A 21,945-nucleotide genomic window follows, 5' to 3' on the forward strand; every position below is an offset into this window, starting at 1 on the left:
GTCCTGGGATCGAGCCCCACATCGGGCTCTTTGCTCAGCGGGGAGCCTGCTTCCTCCTCTCTCTCTGCCTGCCTCTCTGCCTACTTGTAATCTCTGTCTGTCAAATAAATAAATAAAATCTTTAAAAAAAAAAAAGATTAATAACTAAAGAATAGGCAAACTTATTATTAGGAGCCAAAAATCAATAAACATCAATCAGAAAGAAAAATAAATTCCTAAATTTTAATTCAAATTATATACTATGATAGTGTTATACATCACTATAAATTATCTGCCTGCATCTAGATTGTAACGTCCACTGAGAGTGGATAAGAAAAATGTTAATAATATTTACAGATTCCCTATACTGAAATGAAATAACTGAAAAAGTACCTGTTTATTACCCAACTACAAAGGTCCCATCCTGGAAGGTGTGATTCTGCAATAGGCAATTGTGTTGATTTTATGACCCTACTCTCTGAAGTCAACTACACAGAGATCACAAGGCAAAATAAATCTTTAATCTTGGCATTACTGACAGGCAATACAGAACTGCACATTTTGAACCACTGAGAACTGCACATTAAGAACCACCAAGAACCACTCCTTCTACACGAGTCTAAGTCAGTAGTCATCATTGTTATACTGCTCATAAATTCAACTGCTTAAACATACGGTTCAGTATTTGATGTTACCTTTTTAGCATGTAAAAACTTACAAAAATGAAAGAAGCAAACAATATTCAGGAATTTTTTTTGGTCCAATTCCAAAGATAAAGTTTAACTATAAGTTACTATAAATTCTAACAATATTTTAAATTTGGTAACTTGTAAAATTTTATAAAAACTAAATATTAAATTATAATCTATCAACTTCAATACGTTCAAAGGTAATTTCAATTGAACTATGTTACATTTTTTTAAAGATTTTATTTATTTATTTGACAGACAGAGATCACAAGTAGGCAGAGAAGCAGGCAGAGAAAGAGAGAGGAGGAAGCAGGCACCCCGCTGAGCAGAGAGCCTGATGCGGGGCTCGATCCCAGGACCTCGGGATCATGGCCTGAGCCAAAGGCAGACACTTTTACCCACTGAGCCACCCAGGCACCCCAAACTATGTTACATTCTTAAAGCAGGGAAAACAATATAAAACTGGAAATTTAAATTTAAATTTGTATATACCTGTAGGTGTTTATTTTCACTTTCACTAAGACTTTCTTCCTCTTCTTCTGTTGTCATTTCTAAGTCTAGTTCTGCTGAAAAATCTATATGTTTAATTAAAATGGACAAATTAGAATGGTTAGATAAAAGCTATAACCTTCATAAAAATAGAAAACATCTTATCAATTAAGAGTTTAAATTAAACTTAATCTTTAGCTGAATATTTACTTTAAGAAATACTTTTCATTATCAAAAACTTCAACAAACCATTTGGGAAATACTAAATGTCACTAGGTTAAAGGCATACAAACATCTCAAAGACTCATTCACAAATTCACCCACCTAACACCAATGAACAAAACAATCAGAAACAAAATTTTAAAATGCAGCAGAAAGATATAAAATCAAAACAGACTATGCTTTACCTTGTTACAGTACCTCTTAAACAACACTCTAAGCTTCAACTACAACATTATTCATGGTTTCCAAAATTACTAGTATTTTTTATGCCATTATCAGTGTACAATCTTCCTACAGATGTATTTACCTGATGAGTGTAAGCATTCCTAAAATGTTTTCCTCTACTACTTGACAAATTTTATCACATCTTATAGGACACAGACTGCTACATAAAGTCATCCTTGATTAAGGCTACCCTTCCCTAGATAAACAGATCTCTTTCTTTGGGGCTATGTTAGTACCATACAGATTTTTCTAGTGTATCTTTACCACCTGAACTGTAAGTTACATATATATATACATATATTTTCTTTTCTTTTGTTACTAGACTGTATGGGACAATCTCTCTCTCTTAAAAAAGAAGGGGGGGGAGGAGAAGAGGGAGAGAGAATTTTGACCAGGCTCCACGCACAGCACTGAGCCCCACACAGGGCTTGATCTCACAACTCTGAGGTCATGACCTGAGCCAAAATCAAGAGTTCAACAGTCAACCGACTGAGCCCCCCAGGGGTCCCTGTATGGGACAATCTCATAAATCATCTCTGTGTAAACACTCTCTATTTTACTCAGTAATTATTTACTGAGTACCCAGTAGTGCTAGGTACCCAGGTTTAAAGAAGCATGTAGATAAAAGGTGTCAGGAATGGATTTTGTAGAGACAATGCCTGAACTGAGACAGCAACACTGAGGTCAGACAGATTCAAAAGGGCTAAAGGGCGGAAAATGGGGGGAGTATACAAGCCTGTAGTAAGACAAGGGAGAGAAGCACACAACAAGGTAAATACCTGTCTAAAATACTGGGATCAAAGAGGAAGACATCAAAAGCAGTTCAGAATGCCAGAGAAAAGGGCAGACGGTAGAAAGGGCTGGAGAGCTTAGCAGAACTCAAAATTATGAAAGCTTTATATGTAATTTTAAGATACCTGGACACAAACATATTTTCAACAATGGTTAACAGTCATATTTGCATTTGAGACAGATCACTCTAAATGCTGTGGGGAGGGATGAATTTGAGGGGCATTGTAATAAAAGATGGGAGATAAATGAGAAGGCACTAATGCAAAATAAAGATGAAGCACACCTGAACTGACAGAATCATTCTAGAAATATTGAGGATATAAAATTATCAGGGCCAGTATGGAATAAATCTATATTAAATGAATAAACACACAATCTTGGGTCCCAACTTTGCTCATTACTTTATAAAAGGCATCAAGTGGGAATTATTCTACATGAACTGTTTTAAGTATTTATTTTATAACTTTTCTGTTCCATATCTTCCTGTGTTACAGGAACCTGTGGGTGCTTTGTTTTAAAAGCCCTGCTTCTTGGATCCACCAAGCTCATGAGGAAGTAACAGGAACAAGTCACTTGTATAGGTAAATAACTTTGAATTTATTGTCTGCATTCACTAGTCTAGGAGATAATTGAAAATCTTTTGAAAAATATACTGTTAATTCTACAAGTAAAGAAAGAACATAAAACTACAGGGGTGAAAAAAATACTCTACAATTTATTAATACCGATCTGATCATATGACTGATAAAAGCCACTGAGTTAACTGGTACATAAAGTAGAGCACACATTAGATATGGTTAATCAACAGACTGAGTATATCAGGAAAATATTATTTTTAAATGGTATAGTACTCCTTAAAACCAATATTTCACCTATTCATCAAACTTAATGAAGGGGGGCGCCTGGGTGCCTCAGTCAGTTAAGTGGCTGCTTTCAGCTCAGGTCATGATCCCAGAGTCCTGGGATGGAGTCCTGCATCGGGCTGCCAGGTCAGTGGGGAGTCTGCTTCTCCCTCTGCGCCTCCTCCCACTTTTTCTCTCAATCTCTCTCAAATAAATAAAATCATTAAGTAATAATAATAATAATAATAAAGGGGCATCTGGGTGGCTCAGTGAGTTAAGTGTCTGACTCTGGATGTCAGCTCAGGTCATGATCTCAGGGTCATGAGATTGAGCCCCACATCAGACCTCATGCTAAGAAAGAAGCCTGCTGCTTGGGGTTCTCTCCCTCCCTCTCCTTCTGCCTTCCCTCCCTCACTCCCCACTTTCTTGCTCTGTAAAAAGATAAAATAAAAATAATAAAACAAGGAGACAGACTCTGCATACATAGTTGAGAAGATGGTACTATATAGTAAATTCTCAAAGACTCCCATTATTGCTGGGAAAGCCAACTCTAAAATAAAGTCATACAGAATATAGGAAATATTTTAATATTTGGTTTGGGAAGCTGCTTTTTCTAGTTACATTGAATATAATTTGACCAATACTTGTGAATTTAAAGCTATAAAAATAAAGCTAAGAAACTGTGTTTTCAATAAGCAATCTTTAGACCTCTACCTAGTATTCTCAGCTGGGCACAAACTTCTAAATATAATCCTGCAACCCACTCTCAAGTGAATGTTAAAAAATAGCCTAAAAGAAATTACTTTCTCCTAATTCTTTTTTTTTTAAGATTTTATTTATTTGTTTATTTGACAGACAGAGATCACAAGTAGGCTGAGAGGCAGGGAGAGAGAAAGGAAGCAGGCTCCCAGTTGAGCAGAGAGCCCGATGCAGGGCTCAATCCCAGGACTCTGAGATCATGACCTGAGCCGAAGGCAGAGGTTTTAATCCACTGAGCCACCCAGGCACCCAACTTTCTCCTAATTCTTATTCCTAAATTGCTTTGGTTAGAAGAAGAATGCAAATGTCATGCTAAAAGAGACTGTTTGTAGGTTGCATAAAAGGAGTAAACACAAAGTAAATTTTGTCACAAAACTATTTTTGAAATATCAAAACTATGGTGAGGTCATGGAGAGGTTGAATTCTCTATGCTTCTTCATTACCTTCTTTGTGCTCTGTTTCCTGGTAGCTGTGATTCGCACACATGATGGAGTTTAGAATTTTGTAACATAAACACAACTCCAATATTATTAATCCTTTTTCTTTTATTTTAAATATTTTATTTATTGATTTGACAGAGAGAGAGAGAGATCACAAGTAGAGAGGCAGGCAGAGATCACAGAGATCACAAGACAGAGAGGCAGGCAGAGAGAGAGGGAAGAAGCAGGCTCCCTGCTGAGCAGAGAGCCCGATGTGGGGCTCGATCCCAGGACCCTGAGATCATGACTCCAGCCGAAGGCAGAGCCCTATCCCACTGAGCCACCTAGGAGCCCCTTATTAATCCTTTTTTTAATCTATTAAGGGTATCTGTTTAAACTCTGTGGATGCCGACCACATTTTGGTCACTGACTGTAATACAGACGGGCGTTTATCATCAACTTTCAAATCCCTGGATCTTTGACAAATTGCACTATTTTGGTTCAAACCAGTAGACTTCCAATTGGACAAATCTAAAAAGCAAAGTTGATTTATTAGAATGTAAATAATAATACAAACTTGACTAATTTGTATAAATTCTTTTGTCAGAGAAGCAGTCCCATGTTCTGCTCTTCTCCCAGACTTATTACTACTCATCATAGCTTATTGTATTTTACATGTCCTACACTTGCCATTCACACAGATGAATTTAGCTGCCTTTCATTTTTTGTATTCTCTAGTATTACATAGTTTAATTTACTCACCATGCTCTATTACATATTCAGTATTCCATAAGAGTTTTTGTTCAATAATGACTAAGATTTACCAGGTTATAAAATTGTGGGTAACAAAATTTATTTCTAACCATTTATTTTATGTTTAAAGATTTTATTTATTTATTTGACAGAGATCACAGGTAGGCAGAGAGGCAGACAGACAGAGAATGGGAAGCAGGCTCCCCGCTGAGCAGAGAGCCTGATGCAGGGCTCCATCCCAGAACCCTGGTATTATGACCTAAGCCGAAGGCAGAGGCTTTAACCCACTGAGCAACCCAGGCGCCCCTTTATTTTATGTTTAAATACATACTCTCTATTCCAAAGACATGCATTTAAAAAAAAAACTTTTAATGAATGGTACTTCTTAAACTACAATGAGACTGTCTTTCCTCAATACACCAATATCTTCAGAAATCTTTAAGTCTTAGACAAACTAAGTTTATATGAGAAAAGAAAGCCTTGGGGAATGTAATCATTTCCATGTAAAGACAGGCCAAGTCTCAGGCCACACTACATCCAAAAACTACAGTGCCATGAAACAGAAAATGAATATATAATAAAAATATTTTCCTTTTTTTAAAACAAGATTGTCTGACTTATACCTCTTAAGTGAAGGTAAAAAGCAAGAAATGCAGGAATGAAACCTTAATGCCCATTTCATCAAAAGGGCCCCGTTATCACTTTGAATTCATGAAGCCTGTACATGATTTAAAACAGTTCTCCAAGGTCATCTGAGAATCCACAGAGTTCCAGGATCCATCCATTCACAGGATCCAAGAGGTCAAAACTATTTTCACAACAATGATAAATGATATTTGACATTTTCACTCATTCCCTTCTTTAGTGTATGCTGAAGTTTTCTGAACATACGATACGTGATAGTATCACAACTTGCATGATTAATGGGTCATAGCTCTAATGGCTAACAAAGTATGATCGTATTTGCTTCTTTATAAATGTTTATTTTAATTTCTACTATTGTAAATATCAACAGATGGAACGCACTTAAACAGAAGTTCTTTGGAATTCCCAATAATTCTTTAAAAGTGTAAAAGGACCCTCAGGCCAATGAGTTTCAGAATTTCTGTTGTAAAGGATTATGTCTACCAAATATTAAGAAAGAACTACCAAAAAAAAAAAAACTACTTACTTCCCGCATTTCCAATAATCAAACACACCACAGATACATACACACACACACACAAATCTGCTAATCAGAATATCTGTCTGGCTTAGATGATGAACATCGACACTAAGATGAAATAAACTTAAAACACAATTCACGTTAGCAAATGAAGCCAGACTCTAAGTAAAGTTCAGAATTCGGATAAACATTGTAAACACCAGAAAAAGGTTAGAGTCTAATAATTAACTTCTGGAAGCCCTAGGAATTAAAGGGGTTCCAAACTGGGAACATTAGGAATTTAAAACATAAAAGTAGAAACTTGAGCTAAAGCTTACATTTTTAAAATCTCTTCGTCTTACACTTGTAAGTATCTTTTGTTCAAACATGGATATCAGCAACATCTACCTTATTAATATCAAATATTTCACTTAAAATTGCCAAAAATAAAAAGGAATTCAGAATAAAAAGACTGTGAGCATTTGAGCATTTCAAATATTTTTACTGTACTACTTTCCACAGTTAAATTTCTATTGTAAAATTTACCTGATTCGGATGTTTCTTTTTCCTCCATTTCTCCTGGTTTATTAGGAAGAGAATGGTTTACTTCAACACCAGGCTGAATGGGTATTGAAAGAACACAATTAAGACAATGTACATTTCATACAATCTGTAGTTGAAAATTCAAAATAAAAGTATAAGTTTTACCTTCAAGTAAGAATATTTTCCTGGAGAATCTAAAAAGCAAAAGGGACATATATTTAATTATATGTAAATATGAGAGCCAACTGAACATTTCTGCAGTTGGTACTAAGCTGAATCCTTGTGCCTGGCTCTGATTACATTAGGTTTTGGTGTTCTGTTTCTGGAGACAGGAAGGTAGGTTGGGAAGAAAAGCAATTTCTAATGAGAGAATAATCATGACCCTGAGTGGACAAATGAGAAAGCCAATGGTACTATGCTATATCACATCCTTAAGGTAGTACAACAGAATCATTTATACCATTAGACGTTAAGTATTTACCATGTTCTTCAATTTCTTCCATAAGTTAGGCAGTACACACTTCTGATGACAGTTCTACTGAACACATAATTGAGTTATCATCAGAGAAAGCGTTATGAATTGATCAGCTTGGATATACACTTTTAGGATAATAGATACTGAAAGTACTCATTTTAATTCAGACCCATGTGGGCTACTGGTATGCCTACATTTGTTGTACCCTCTAGTTTAGCCATCTTAAAGTTTCTTGGTCCGCTCACTCAAGAAGGTATATAAAACACATCTAAGAAATAATGTACAATAAGCTTTCACTGTGGGAATATGATTACCAAAACGGGAAAAAAAATCTATTTAAATGACACACAGAACTCTTAGGTACTGAAAATCCTTTGTATTTCAGAATCAGTGTCACACTTACTGATAAGAACAATTTTAGCATTTAGGGAACCAACCCTATAATTTCTTTTGTTTCGAAAACTACTATGATTTGGTAGATCTTGTCTCTTTTTATTTTTTAAAGATTTTACTTATTTATTTATTTGTCAGAGAGAGAGAAAGCCCAAAAGCAGGCAGACAAAGGCACAGAGAGAAGCGGGCTCCCTGCTGAGCAAGGAGTCCCATGTGGGACACGATCCCAGGAACCTAGGATCATGACTTGAGCCGAAGGCAGCAGCATAACCAAGTCAGCCACACAGGCAACCCAAGATCATGTCAGACTTTAAACGGTTTTTGCAATCAGCAATAGTAGCAATAAATTACCTATCTTAAAAAAAAAAAAAGCCATATCTTCCTAATCTCATTTAAATAATGAATACCAATGTAACACATAACTTTGATGTCCAGTAGACATGAGGAGGATGAATACGTGGCTATGATTTACCTCATGTCTAGCACTCCATCTGCTTTCAGTATTCTCTGTGGAGCAGCTGTGATTTAATCTGTTCTAGTGCAAATGCCATGTCTAGTGCAAAAGCCATGTCAAGTGAATTCCTGGAGTTTCCTCCTCAACTCCAAAATTTCCCAGCTAACGTGCCTTTCTTTCTTCCCTCGTTCCCATCACTAACCCTCTTCTTCATAAGTAATTTCTGGGGCACCAGGATGGAGCAGCAGATTGGGCATCTGGCTGTTGATTTCAGCTCAGGTCATGATGCCATGGTCCTGAGATAGAGCCCCACATCAGGCTCCAACTCAGAAGGCAATCAACTTGAGGCAAATCTCTCCTTCTCCCTTTGCCCCTCTCCCTAATTACTCACTGTCTCTCTCATTCTCTCTCCTTAAAACAAATAAAGAAATCCTTTAAAAAAGAGTTATTTCTGGATCTATGATCCTGATTGTTCTGCTTTTACACCCCTTTTATTAGGGATTGTCTCCCCCACTTCTTTCCTCTTTATTTAGCACTGATATCTTACATCTATAACCTCTCTTTCTGCATCTCCACGCTCCCCTCTAGCTAAAAACATGCTCACAATAAAAAACAAAATAATGCTTTCCCTTCATCCTATGGTGTCTTGAAGTATCCAGGACCATTCCAGATGTCTCTATGTGGAAGTCTACACCCTTGCAACAGAGCACATGACCCAAGGACCTTTGATTTTCGCATCACCTGACAGGTCAGAATGCAGGATCCCAGACCTGCTGCTCACAATGTGCATTTCTAACAAGGTCACTGACGATTCACTAAAATGGGAGAAATTCTGGTCGGGACGCCTGGGTGGCTCAGTTGGTTAAGCAGCTGCCTTCGGCTCGGGTCATGATCCCAGCGTCCTGGGATCGAGTCCCACATCGGGCTCCTTGCTCTGCAGGGAGCCTGCTTCTTCCTCTGACTCTGCCTGCCACTCTCTCTGCCTGTGCTTGTGCGCTCTCTCTCTCTCTGACAAATAAATAAAATCTTAAAAAAAAAAAAAAAAAAAAAAAAAAAAAAAAAAAAGAAATTCTGGTCCATACTGAGTGCACTGCCACATTCCGTTACCTTAACTTAACCCTATAGAAGCAAGCCTCACGTTCATCACTATCAATTTTTCAAAACTGGAATTGTCTTTTTTTTTTAATCTTTTTTTTTTTTAATTTATTTATTTGAGAGAGAGACAGTGAGAAAGAGCATGAGTGAGCAGAAAGTCAGAGGGAGAAGCAGACTCCCCATGGAGCTGGGCGCCTGATGCAGGACTCGATCCCGGGACTCCGGGATCATGACCTGAGCCGAAGGCAGTCGTCCAACCAACTGAGCCACCCAGGCGTCCCTCAAAACTGGAATTGTCTTCAAAGTCATAAAATCTCTAATGGATTTTTATCACGGCTAAGGCTTCCTTGATTCCCCCCGAATTGACCCCGCTCTCTTCTTCCTTCCAATTCTCTTACTTTGCACTCAATGATACTATATGTAAAGTACCACCACCATATACATGCCATTAAGACACACATTCTTATAGCTGACTAGAACATAGCTCTACATAATCAACGACATCCTTAATGTCTTCCCAACAGTGGAAGAGAAGAAAGAAGGGGAAAATTTTGGTATCCTACTCCAACAGGTTTTGGTACCGGAAGCTCACCTGATAACACTTCTGGCATTTAAATAGTCTGCTCTTTCTTTTAAAAGAATTGAGCTAAAGCATACATGTTTCAAAAGCTCTTTTTCATAGGCTTGTAAATATCATTTGTTCAAACATGGATATCAGCAATAACATCTACCTTATATATGTCAGAACCTTCACTGAAGCTCGCCAAATAAATAAATAAATAAAAATTTAAAACTTCAGAATAAGACTGTGAGCATTTCAAATTTTTACTGGACTTCTTTACACCGTTAAATTTGTATTGTAAAATTTACCTGTCTGGCATGCTTGAATTTCCTCCATTTCTCCGGGTTGATTAGGAATAAAATCTTTCCCCTCTACAGCAGGCTGAATGGGTATTGAAACAATATGCTTAAGACATAATGAACACTTCATGCAATCTGTAGTTAAAACTTCAAAATAAAAATATAAGTTTTACCTTCAAGTGAAAATATTTTTCTGGAGAATCTAAAAAGCAAAAGGGTCATATAGTTAACTCCATGTAAATATAGAAGCCAACAAACATTCATGCACTTAGTACTAAGCTGAATCCTCATGCCTGGCTCAGATTACGAATAGGTTTTGGGGTTGTTTCTGCAGACAGGAAGGTGGGTTGGGCAGAAGAGCAATTTCTTATTTTTTTTTTTTAAGATTTTATTTATTTATTTGCCAGAGAGAGAGGAGCAAAAGTGAGCACAGGCAGACAGAGTGGCAGACAGAGGCAGAGGGAGAAGCAGGCTCCCCACCAAGCAAGGAGCCCGCTGTGGGACTCGATCCCAGGACGCTGGGATCATGACCTGAGCTGAAGGCAGCTGCTTAACCAACTGAGCCACCCAGGCGTCCCAGAAGAGCAATTTCTAATGAGAGGAACAAATCGTGACCCTGAGCAGACAAACATGAAAGCAAATGGTAGAATGCTACACCACATCCTTAAGGCTGTACCGCAGAATCATTTATACCATTAGACTCTAAGTAGGTACGACTTTCTTCAATTTGTCCTGTGTTGTAGGAGTACACAGTGTTGATGATAGGTCAACTGAATGAATAATTGAGTTTTCATCAAACAAAGCCTTATGAGCTGATCAGCTTGGATATACACTTGTAGGATCACAGCTACTAAAAGTACTCATTTTTGTCCATACCCAGGTGGATATGGACAAAATGGTATGCCTACATTCCCTGTATCCACTAGTTTAGCCACCTTAAAGTTTCTTAATCCACTTACCCAAGAAGGTGTATAAAACACATCTAAGAAATAATGTACAACAGCTTTAAATATGGAAATATGACTATGTATATGGAACAAAATCTAATTGCCACAGAAATCTTAGGTACTGAAAATCTTTTGTCACTGTCATATTTATTGATTATAACAATTTTAGCATTCAGGGAACCAACCCTGTAATTCTTTTGATCCCAAACATAGTTTGATTTGGTAGATCATGTCAGTCTTTCAAGAGTTTTTGGAAACAGCTATCGTATCCGAAAATTACCTATCTTAAAAAAAAAAAAAAAAAAGCCATAGCTTTCGTATCTCATTTGAATAATGAATACCGATGTAACCTGTATCTTTGATGCCCAAAAGACCTGAGGATGAATACGTGGCTATGATCTACCCCAAGTCTAGCACTCCATCTGCTTTCTGTATTCTTTGTGGAGCTGCTCTGATTTAATCTGTTCTAGTGCAAATACCCTCAGGCCATCACAAGTGAATTCTCTTGAGTTTCCTTATCAACTCCAAAACTTCTCAGTTAGTGTGCCTTTCCCTTTCCCCTTGTTCCCATCACTATCCCCCTTCTTCAAAGTAATTCCTGGGGGCACCTGGATGGAGCAACAGATTGGGTATCCGGCTCTTGATTTCGGCTCACGTGGCAATTTACGGTCCTCACAAAGAGGCACGCATGCAGCTCTGGGTCAGAAGTGAGTCTGCTTAAGGATTCTCTCTCTCTCTCCCATTGCCCCTCGCCCTGATCACTCACTGTGTCTCAGATTCCCTCTTCCTAAAACAAATAAAGAAAAATATACTTACAACAGTTATTTCTATGGTCTTGATTGTTCTGCTTTAACCCCTTTTATTAGAGATTATGTCCACCATTGCTTTCCTCTTTATTTAGCACTGATATCTTACATCTATAACCTCTCTTTCTGCATCTCCACGCTCCCCTCTAGCTAAAAACATGCTCACAATAAAAAAATAATGTTTTCCCTTCATCCTATGGAGTCCTGAAGTATCCAGGGCCTTTCCAGGTGTCTCTATGTGGAAGTCTACACCCATGCTATGGAGCACATGACCCAAGGACCTTTGACATTTGCATCACCTGACAGGTCAGAATGCAGAATCCCAGACCTGCTGCTCACAATGTGCATTTTTAACAAGGTCTCTGACGATTCACTAAAATGGGAGAAATTCTGGTCCATACTGAGTCCGCTGCCACATTCCTTTATCTTAAGCATCGAAATGCAGGCCTCAGGTTCGTCACTATCAATTCTTCAAAACTGGAAATGTCTTAAAAGTCATAAACTTTCTTTTACTTTTTTAAAAAAGATTTTATTTAATTATTTGTCAGAGAGAGAGAGCGTGCACAAGCAGGCAGAGTGGCAGGCAGAGGCAGAGAAAGAAGCAGGCTCCCTGCTGAGCATGGAGCCTGATATGGGACTCGATCCCAGGATCCTGGATCACGACCTGAGCAGAAGGGAGACGCTTAACCAACTGAGCCAGCCAGGCATTCCAAAAAGTCATAAAACTTCTAATGGCCTTTTTATCACCGCTAAGGCTTCCTTGAATTCCCTCTAACTCACCCTGCTCTCTTCTTCCTTCCCATCTCTTACTCGGCATTCAATGATACTATTTATGAAGTACCACCATTTTTATGCCATTAAGATACACACACTCATCACTGACGAGAACATAGCTCTGCATCATCAGCCATGGCAGTCCTGAATGTCTTCACAAACTGTGAGGAAAGCAGGAAGAGGGGGAAATTTTTGATATGCTACACTGACAGGTTTTGGTACCTGAAGCTCACTTGATATCATTTTGGCATTTCAAATCGTCTGCTCTACCTTTTAAAAGAATTGAGCTAAAGCTTACGTTTTTAAAAAGCCCTTTATCTTAGGCTTGTAAATAACTTTTATTCAAACATGGACATAAGCAATAACACCTATGTTATTTATGTCAGAACCTTCACTTAACCCTGCTAAAAGAAAAAGAAAGACGTCAGAAAAAGAAGATTGTGAGCATTTCAAATATTTTACTGGACTTCTTTACACCATTAAATTTGTATTATAAAACTTACCTGACTTGGATGCTTCTTTTTCCTCCATTTCCCCAGGTTCATTAGGAACAAAATCTTTCCCCTCTACAGCAGGCTGAATGGGTATGGAAACAATATGATTAAGACATAATGAATAGTTCATGCAATCTGTAGTAAAAAATTCAAGATAAAAATGTAAGTTTTACCTTCAAGTAAGAACATTTTCCTGGAGAATCTAAAAAGCAAACGAGACATATAGTTAATTATAGGTACATAGGAAAGCCAACTAAACATTCATGTAGTTAGTACTAAGCTGAATCCTCATGCCTGGCTCAGATTACATTAGGTTTTAGTGTTCTATTTCTGCGGACAGGAAAGTGGGTTGGGCAGAAAAGCCATTTCTACTGAGAGGAACAAATCGTGACCCTGAGTGGACAAACGTGAAAGCCAGTGGTACAATGCTACATCACATCCTTGAAGCAGTACGGCAGAATCATTTATACCATTAGACTCTAAGTATTTACCACCTTCTTCAATTTGTACTGTAATTTAGGCAGTCTAAAGTTGTGATGATAGGCAGTCTACAGTTGTGATGATAGTTCAACTGAATGCATAACTGAGTTTTAATCAAAGAAAATGTTATGAACTGATCAGTTTGGATATATGGTTGTAGGATAACAGTTACTAAAAGTACTCATTTTTGTCCATACCCACGTGAGCTACTGGTATGCCTACGTTTCCTGTATCCACTAGTTTAGCCACCTTAAAATTTCTTGACCTACTCATGCAGAAAGGTACATAAAACACATATAAGAAATAATGAACAATAAACTTTCAACATGGGGGTGCCTGGGTGGCTCAGTGGGTTAAGCCGCTGCCTTCGGCTCAGGTCATGATCTCAGGATCCTGGGATTGAGTCCCGCATCGGGCTCTCTGCTCAGCGGGGAGCCTGCTTCCTTCTCTCTCTCTCTGCCTGCCTCTCAGTGTACTTGTGATTTCTCTCTGTCAAATAAATAAATAAAATCTTTAAAAAAAAAAAAAAAAAAAAACTTTCAACATGGAAGTATGACTACCAAAATGGAAAAAAATATATTTAATGGCCACAGAATTCCTAAGAACTGAAATACAATTGTATTTCAGAATTAGTGTCATATGTATTGATAATAACAATTTTAGCATTTAGGGAACCAACCCTATAATTTCTTGTGTTTCCAAACGTAGTTTGATTTGGTAGATCATGTCAGTCTTTCAAGGGTTTTTGGAAAAAACTGTCATATCAAAAAATTACCTATCTTAAAAAAAGGGAGCCATAGCCTCTGTATCTCAGTTGAATAATGAATACCGATGTAACCTGTATCTTTGATGTCCAATAGACACGAGGAGGATGAACATGTGGCTATGATTGACCCCATGTCTAGCACTCCATCTGCTTTCAGTATTCTTTGTGGGGCAGCTGTGATTTAATCTGCTCTAGTGCAAATACCCGCACGACATCCAAAGTGAATTCTCTTGAGTTTCCTCCACAACTCCAAAATTTACCAGCTAAGGTGCCTTTCCCTTTTCCTTTATTCCCTTCACTACGCCCCTTCAAAAAGTAATTTCTGGGAGCACCCGGATGGAATAGTGGATTGAGTATCCGGCTCTTGATTTCAACTCAGGTCATGAGGGCAGGGTCCTCAGACTGAACCCAGCATCGAGCTCCAGGCTCAGAAGTGAGCCTGTTTGAGGAATCTCTCTCCCTCTGCCTTTGCCCCTCCCCCTGATCATTCTCTGTCTCTCTCATTCTGGCTCCCTAAAACAAATAAAGAAAATAAACCCTAATAAAAGACTTATTTGTGGGGAAAAAAAAAAAGACTTATTTGTGGATCTATGGTTTTGATTGCTCTGCATTTACACCCTTTTTATTAAGGATTATCCCCACCACTTCTTTCCTCTTTATTTAGCACTGATATCTTACATCTATAATCTCTCTTTCTGTATCTCCATGCTCCCCTCTAGCTAAAAACATGCTCACAAATAAAACAAAATAATGTTTTCCTTGATCCTATGGTGTCTTGAAGTATTCAGTGGCCTTTCCAGATGTCTCTATGTGGAAGTCTACACCCTTGCTACGGAGCACATGACCCAGGACCTTGACATTCGTATCACCTGACAGGTCAGAATGCAGGATCCCAGACCTGCTGCTCATAATGTGCATTTTTTTAAAAAAATTTTTTTAAAGATTTTATTTCTTTCTTTGACAGAGAGAGATCATAAGTAGGCAGAGAGGCACGCAGAAAGAGGGGGAAACAGGGTCCCTGCTGAGCAGAGAGCCAGATACAGGGTTCAATCCCAGGATCCTGAGATCATGAGTGGAGCCGAAGACAGAGTCTTAATGCATTGAGCCACACACAATGTGTCCCTCACAATGCCCATTTTTAAGAAGGTCTCTGATGATTCAGTAAAATTGGAGAAATTCTGGTTCATACTGTGTCTGCTACCACATTCCTTTACCTTAACTCTCTAGAAGTAAGCCTCACGTTCGTAACTATCAATTCTTCAAAACTGGAAAAGACTTAAAAGTCATAAACTTTCTAATGGACTTTAAATCACAGCTAAAGCTTCCTTGATTCCCCCGAACTGACCCTGCTCTATTTTTCCTTCCAGTTCTCTTACTTTGCACTCAATGATACTACTTATGTGGTACCACCATTTTATTTTTTTTTTTTTAAAGATTTGATTTATTTATTTGACAGAGAGAGATCACAAGTAGGCAGAGAGGCAGGCAGAGAAAGAGAGAGAGGAGGAAGCAGGCTCCCTGCTGAGCAGAGAGCCCATCAGGACCCTGAGATCATGACCTGAGGCGAAGGCAGCAGCTTAACCCACTGAGCCACCCAGGCGCCCCGAGGTACCACCATTATATAAGCCATTAAGACACACACACTTACTGCTAACTAGGACATAGCTCTGAATAATCAGCCACGTAAGTCCTTAATGTCTTCCCAACCGCGAGGAAAGGAGGAAGAGGGGGGAAATTCTGGTACACTACTCTGACAGGTTTTGGTAGTGGAAACTCACTTGATATTATTCCAGCATTTCAAATAGTCTGCTCCTCCTTTTAAAAGAATTCGGCTAAAGAATTACATTTTTCAAAAGCTCTTTTTCTTAGGCTTGTGAATATCTTTTGTTCTAACATGGATATCAGCAATAACATTGACCTAATTTATGTCCAATCCTTCACTTAAACTTGGCCAAAAAAATAATAATAATTCAGAAGAAGAAGACTGTGAGCATTTCAAATATTTAAATGTACTTCTTTCCATTGTTAGATTTCTATTTTAAAAAACCTGATTTGGATGTTTGTTTTTCCTCCATTTCTCCTCCTTTCTTAGGAACAGAATCTTTCTCCTCGACAGTAGGCTGAAAAGGTATTGAAACAATATGATTAGTACTTAGTAAAGTACATATCATACAATCTGTAGTTAAAAATTCTAAATAAAAGTATAAGTTTTACCTTCAAGAAAGAATATTTTTCCGGAGAGTCTAAAATGCAAAAGGGACATATAGTTAATTATGTGTACATATGAAAGCCAACTAAATATTCATGCAGTTAGTACTAAGATGAATCTTCATGCCTGGCTGTGATTACATTAGGTTTTCATTTTCCGCTTCTAGAGATAGGAAGGTGGCTTAGGACAGAGACAAGACAGAAATATGAACCCATTATAAGTACTGAACAAAAATACAAAATATACGCTCAAAAGAACATGCAGTTAGTATTTCAAAAGTCAGATGATATTTCAAAGGAGCATAACTAATAGAGAAGACTGCACATAAACCAATGTTAACATGCTGACTGATGGGGAGAAAAGCAACTTTTAATGAGAGGAATAAATTGTGACCCTGAGTGGACAAACATGAAAGCCAATGATAGAATGCAACACTACATCCTTAATGCAGTACAGCAGAATCCTTTTTACCATTATACTACAAGATTTAATCATGTTCTTTCATTTGTCCTGTAATTTAGGCAGTCCACGTTTGTAATGATAGCTCAACTGAATAATTGAGTTTTCATCAGAGAAACATTATGAATTGATTGGCTTGGATATATACTTGTAGGATAATGGTTAATAAAAGTACTCATTTTGTCCATACCCATGTGGGCTACTGGTAGGCCTACATTTCTTGTATCCTCTAGTTTAGCCATCTTAAAGTTTCTTGATCCACTCATGCAAGAAGGTATATAAAACATATCTAAGAAATAATGTACAATAAGCTTTCAATATGGAAATATGACTATCAAAATGGAAGATTTCTATTTAATTGCCTCAGAGTACTTAGACACTAAAAATCTTTTGTATTTCAGAATCAGTATCATACTTACTGATACTAACAATTTTAGCATGTAGGGAAACAACCCTATGATTACTTTTGTTTCCAAAAGTAGTTTGATTTGGTAGATAATGTCAGTATTGAAATGGTTTTTGGAATCAGTGATAGTACCAATAAATTACCTATGTTAAAAAATAAATAAAAAGCTATAGCTTCCATATCTCATTTAAATAATGAATAACGATCTAACATATATCTTTGATGTCCAGTAGACCTGAGGAGGATGAATACGTGGCTATGATTTACCTCATGTCTAGCACTCCATCTGCTTTCAGTATTCTTTGTGGTGCTGCTGTGATTTAATCTGTTTAGTGCAAAACCCCTCAGGCCATCTCAAGTGAATTCTCTTGAGTTTCCTCCTCAACTCCAAAACTTCTCAGCTAATGTGCTTTTCTTTTTTCCCTCCTTCCCGTCACTATCCCTCTTCTTCGTAAGTAATTTCTGGGGGCGCCTGGCTAGAGCAGCGGATTGGCAATCTGGCTGTTGATTTTGGCTCACACCATGATGGCACGGTCCTGGGATTGAGCCCCGCATTAGGCTCTGGGCTCAGAAGTGAGTCTGTTTGAGGCATCTCTCTCCCTCTCCCTTTGCCCGTCCCCCTAATCACTCACTGTCTCTCTAATTCTCTCTCCCTAAAATAAAGAAAGAAATCCTTAAAACAGAGTTATTTCTGGATCTATGGTCTTGATTGTTCTGCTTTTACTCCCCTTTTATTAGTGTTTATCTTCACCACTTCTTTCCTCTTTATTTAGCACTAGTATCTCACATCTATAATCTCTCTTTCTGCATCTCCTCGCTCCCCTCTAGCTAAAAACATGCTCACAAATAAAAACAAAATAATGCTTTTCCTTGATCCCGTGGTGTCCTGAACTATCCAGTGGTACTTCCAGATTTCTCTATAGAAATCCCTTGCTTCAGAGCACATGACACAGGGACCACAGATATTGGCATCACCTGAGAGGTCAGAATGCAGAATCTCAGACCTGCTGCTCACAATCTCCATTTTTAGCAATGTCTCCAATGATTTACTTAAGTTGGAGAAATTCTAGTCCATACCGTGTCTGCTACCACATTCTTTTACCTTAACTTCACCTTCTAGAAGCAAGCCTCACGTTCGTCACTATCAATTCTTCGAAACTGGAAATGTCTTAAAAGTCGTAAGCTTTCTAATGGACTTTTTATCATGGCTAAAGTTTCCTTGATTTCCCCCAAACTGACCCTCCTCCCTTCTTCCTTCCAGTACTCTTACTTTGTACTCAATGATACTATTTATGAAGTACCACCATTTTTATGCCATTAAGATACACACACTTATCGCTGACTAGAACATAGCTGTGCATCATCAACCAGGGCAGTCCTGAATGTCTTCCCAACCATGAGGAAAGCAGTAAGAGCAGGAAAATTTTGGTATCCCACTCTGACAGGTTTTGGTACTGGAAGCTCACCTGATATTATTCCTGCATTTCAAATAGTCTGCTCCTCATTTAAAAGAATTATTTTGGTGGAGTTATGGACATTGGGGAGGGTATGTGCTACAGGGAGTGCTGTGCAGTGTGCAAACCTGGAGATTCACAGACCTGTACCTCTGCAGCTAATAATATGTTAATAAAAAATATGTTAATAAAAAATAAAACATATGTTAATAAAAATGTTAATATGTTAATAAAAATGTTAATGAAAAATAAAAAATGTTTTTATATGTTATATGTTATATGTTAATAAAAAATTTTAAAATAAAAAAAATTAAAAAAATAAAGAATTGTTTTTATTTTATCACCTTCCACTCTAAGAGCTGCTTATTATCCTTCATTTACTCCCTGAATCTTTGACTTTCTCATCAGTCACTCTTTTGATCCTTTCCACTTATTTCCTGATGTTCCTTTGGTCTTAGAGTATCTTGAAATGGAACCACTAATTTAGCTCCTCTGTGGCACCCTCAGTTTCACCTGTTACTGACACCTGATAAGACTTCAACTTATCTCCTTTTCAATCTTTCTCCTATCTATTCAATAGGTGATTTTCTTCAAATATTTAAATGTATCAGTATTCCCATTTTACATCAATATTTTATCAAGTGACTTTCTAATAAAATATAATTCTTACCTTCTACTTGTTCATTTAATGGACTTGTCCCTTTCTGATCTGCATTTCCAGATAAATGATCAATATATTTCTCTGGAAGACTCTCAGAATTACTCTGTTAAAATGGACAACAACAAAAATGAGTTATATGAAGATTTCCTAATCCTTTTCTAAGAAAATATCTGAATTTCCTACTTCAACAGTAATCAGACTCACAAATACGAAAAACATGTACTAAAAACCGAAACATTTAAACACCTCATATGTGCTTTCTAAATTAAGTGTAATGTTTAACCTTCATTTGGCCACTGACTGTAAACTGAATATCAAATGCCAGAGTAAGTATTTTCTTGGATAGAACATTAACTTATACGTACATTTCAACAGTAACTAACAAAACACTTAACTCTCCTTTGCATTCCCCACCAAAATAAAAGGATATTAAAAATATGTATTTAAATAAATTCTTTAGTAAGTATATTTCCTACAAATTTAAACTGTTCCTAACAGCAGAACCTTTTTCCATGTTAAAATAGGACACTTGACATAAGAAACCTTGGAGTAGATCATGTTGAATATAAAGAATACAGTGTGGTAACTGCTGCTTCATTTGTATAAACAAAGGCTTGGAAACATTATTGACAGGTTAATGGTTAAATGCAATGGCAAAGTAGGAAGAAAAACTTTTCTTGAAATTATGTTTAAATAATAGCAAAAAGTTTTAGATATAGGTATGAAACTCTCCAAAGAGTAAAATAAGCTTTCATAAGAACATTTATTTATTAATTACCTAAAAGGTACCAGGCACTATTTTAGTATGCCATTTTCTGTTCTACAAACAACAATAATACCAATGGTTATGACAATGGGGTAGATCTTCCTGCTTCCTGGTCATTCTAAGACATTAGAGTGAAATGATGAATAGGTGTGATCCACGGTTCTCTATGTCTAGAATGTCTAGAAGGTCTCCAAGACTTTCACACAACTGGTTCTTCTCATCTTTCACTTGGCAGCGCTTGCCACACTCAGATCGTTTCTGACCAACAAAATTCCACTGGCATTCTCATCCCCATCCTAACTGCAAACTCCCCCGCTGTTCCCTAACCTAACATTTCCATCTTCTTTATATGAACCACTAACAGTGACTTACAGTGCGTTGTTGTTTCCTCATTTTTCTGCTTCAACCACTACAGCCTAACCCTCAACTTGTACAGCCTGGTACATAGCTGGTATTCAATAACAAAAATATTTAAGGTCAAAACACTTAAAATAATCTCACTGAGGGGGCATCTATATGGCTCAGTCAGTTAAGCAACTGACTGTTGATTTCAGTTCAGTTCATGATCTCAGGGTTGGGAGATTAAGCCCCATGTTGGGCTCCATGCTGAGCACGAAGCCTACTTGGGAATCTTTCTGTCCCTCTTCTTCTGCCCCTCCCCACCCCTCTCACATGTTCTCTCTTTCTTTTTCTCTAAAAAATAACAACAACAAGCTCACTGAGAAGGTCTCAAGTACCAAGTCACTATACTAGGTATCAACCCTTGCACAATGCAAGGGTTAAGGGCATTAATAGCCGTGCAGTCCAAACTCCACATATAACTTTGGATTCCCCAAAAACTTTACTCATCTCCTATTGAACTTCCTACTTCAAAAGCAATTAGACTTAAAAATAGCAAAAGTGTATAATAAAAGCCATACATATACATATGCATATACATATATATAGATAAATAGATAGATAGACAGATAGATAGATACACTTTCAAGTCCCAGGCATTATCTTTTCAAATTCCAACTTGTAAAACACTAAAATCCAAACTCTTTCTAGATCTCATTAGGAGTTTTGCACATCCATATACACCACAGAATCATATATCTGGCCATAAGCTGGCCTGCAGTAATTCTTTGGTTATTTAGATAACTTAATTTCAAAACACAAACTAATTCCTTATCACTTCTAAGCCTCTGTTTTCTGCAATAATACTACACAGCTTTCATTAGGTTAAGTTTGTAAATTAATAGAACTGTATTATGCTGATTATTATATTTAGCACATAAATATTTTATCAATTACAGGTAAAAAGTATAAGGAAATAGTTTGCATGGACAAATGCAGAGATGAGAGAGTAAAGTCTAAGCATCCCTTTTACGTTTTAAAATCACTCCTTGCTTTTATTTTAAAATAATAATAAAATGGTACCTCAGAATCCCAAGGTGATTCTTCATTTTGTTCTGCAAATCCTAATGCTGACAGCATAACTATAAAATAGTCACAGATACACAGATATATAAAATATAGTCACACGTATTATGAATTTTAAACGTATATACAAGCCTATCCTCCCTTCATGAATACTTCAATAAAAT

The 21,945-nt window shown here is 37.3% G+C and overlaps 1 protein-coding gene across 11 annotated transcripts in view; it reads right to left on the minus strand.

Annotated features, from left to right (window-relative positions):
- ANKRD26 (ankyrin repeat domain containing 26) overlaps positions 1 to 21,945 on the minus strand; it is a 154,232-nt gene that overhangs the window by 99,218 nt on the left and 33,069 nt on the right. For 9 of the 11 annotated variants that reach the window (XR_009356486.1, XR_009356485.1, XM_059183842.1 and 6 more), the window contains 12 exons: positions 21,779 to 21,837; positions 19,600 to 19,693; positions 17,260 to 17,358; positions 16,616 to 16,644; positions 16,449 to 16,521; positions 13,329 to 13,357; positions 13,165 to 13,237; positions 10,308 to 10,336; positions 10,144 to 10,216; positions 7,022 to 7,050; positions 6,860 to 6,932; positions 1,161 to 1,243 (listed from right to left, as the gene is read on the minus strand). Coding sequence is in view for 9 of the 11 variants with exons in the window: in XM_059183842.1 (XP_059039825.1) it covers positions 1,161 to 1,243; positions 6,860 to 6,932; positions 7,022 to 7,050; positions 10,144 to 10,216; positions 10,308 to 10,336; positions 13,165 to 13,237; positions 13,329 to 13,357; positions 16,449 to 16,521; positions 16,616 to 16,644; positions 17,260 to 17,358; positions 19,600 to 19,693; positions 21,779 to 21,837 (743 nt within the window). In the remaining 2 variants the exon portion in view is untranslated. The remainder of the gene's footprint in view (positions 1 to 1,160; positions 1,244 to 6,859; positions 6,933 to 7,021; positions 7,051 to 10,143; positions 10,217 to 10,307; positions 10,337 to 13,164; positions 13,238 to 13,328; positions 13,358 to 16,448; positions 16,522 to 16,615; positions 16,645 to 17,259; positions 17,359 to 19,599; positions 19,694 to 21,778; positions 21,838 to 21,945) is intronic. The other 2 variants (XM_059183840.1, XM_059183845.1) reach the window with 2 other exon arrangements.

This window comes from Mustela lutreola, chromosome 8 (assembly GCF_030435805.1).
Source record: "Mustela lutreola isolate mMusLut2 chromosome 8, mMusLut2.pri, whole genome shotgun sequence".
Classification (NCBI taxonomy): Eukaryota; Metazoa; Chordata; class Mammalia; order Carnivora; family Mustelidae; genus Mustela; species Mustela lutreola.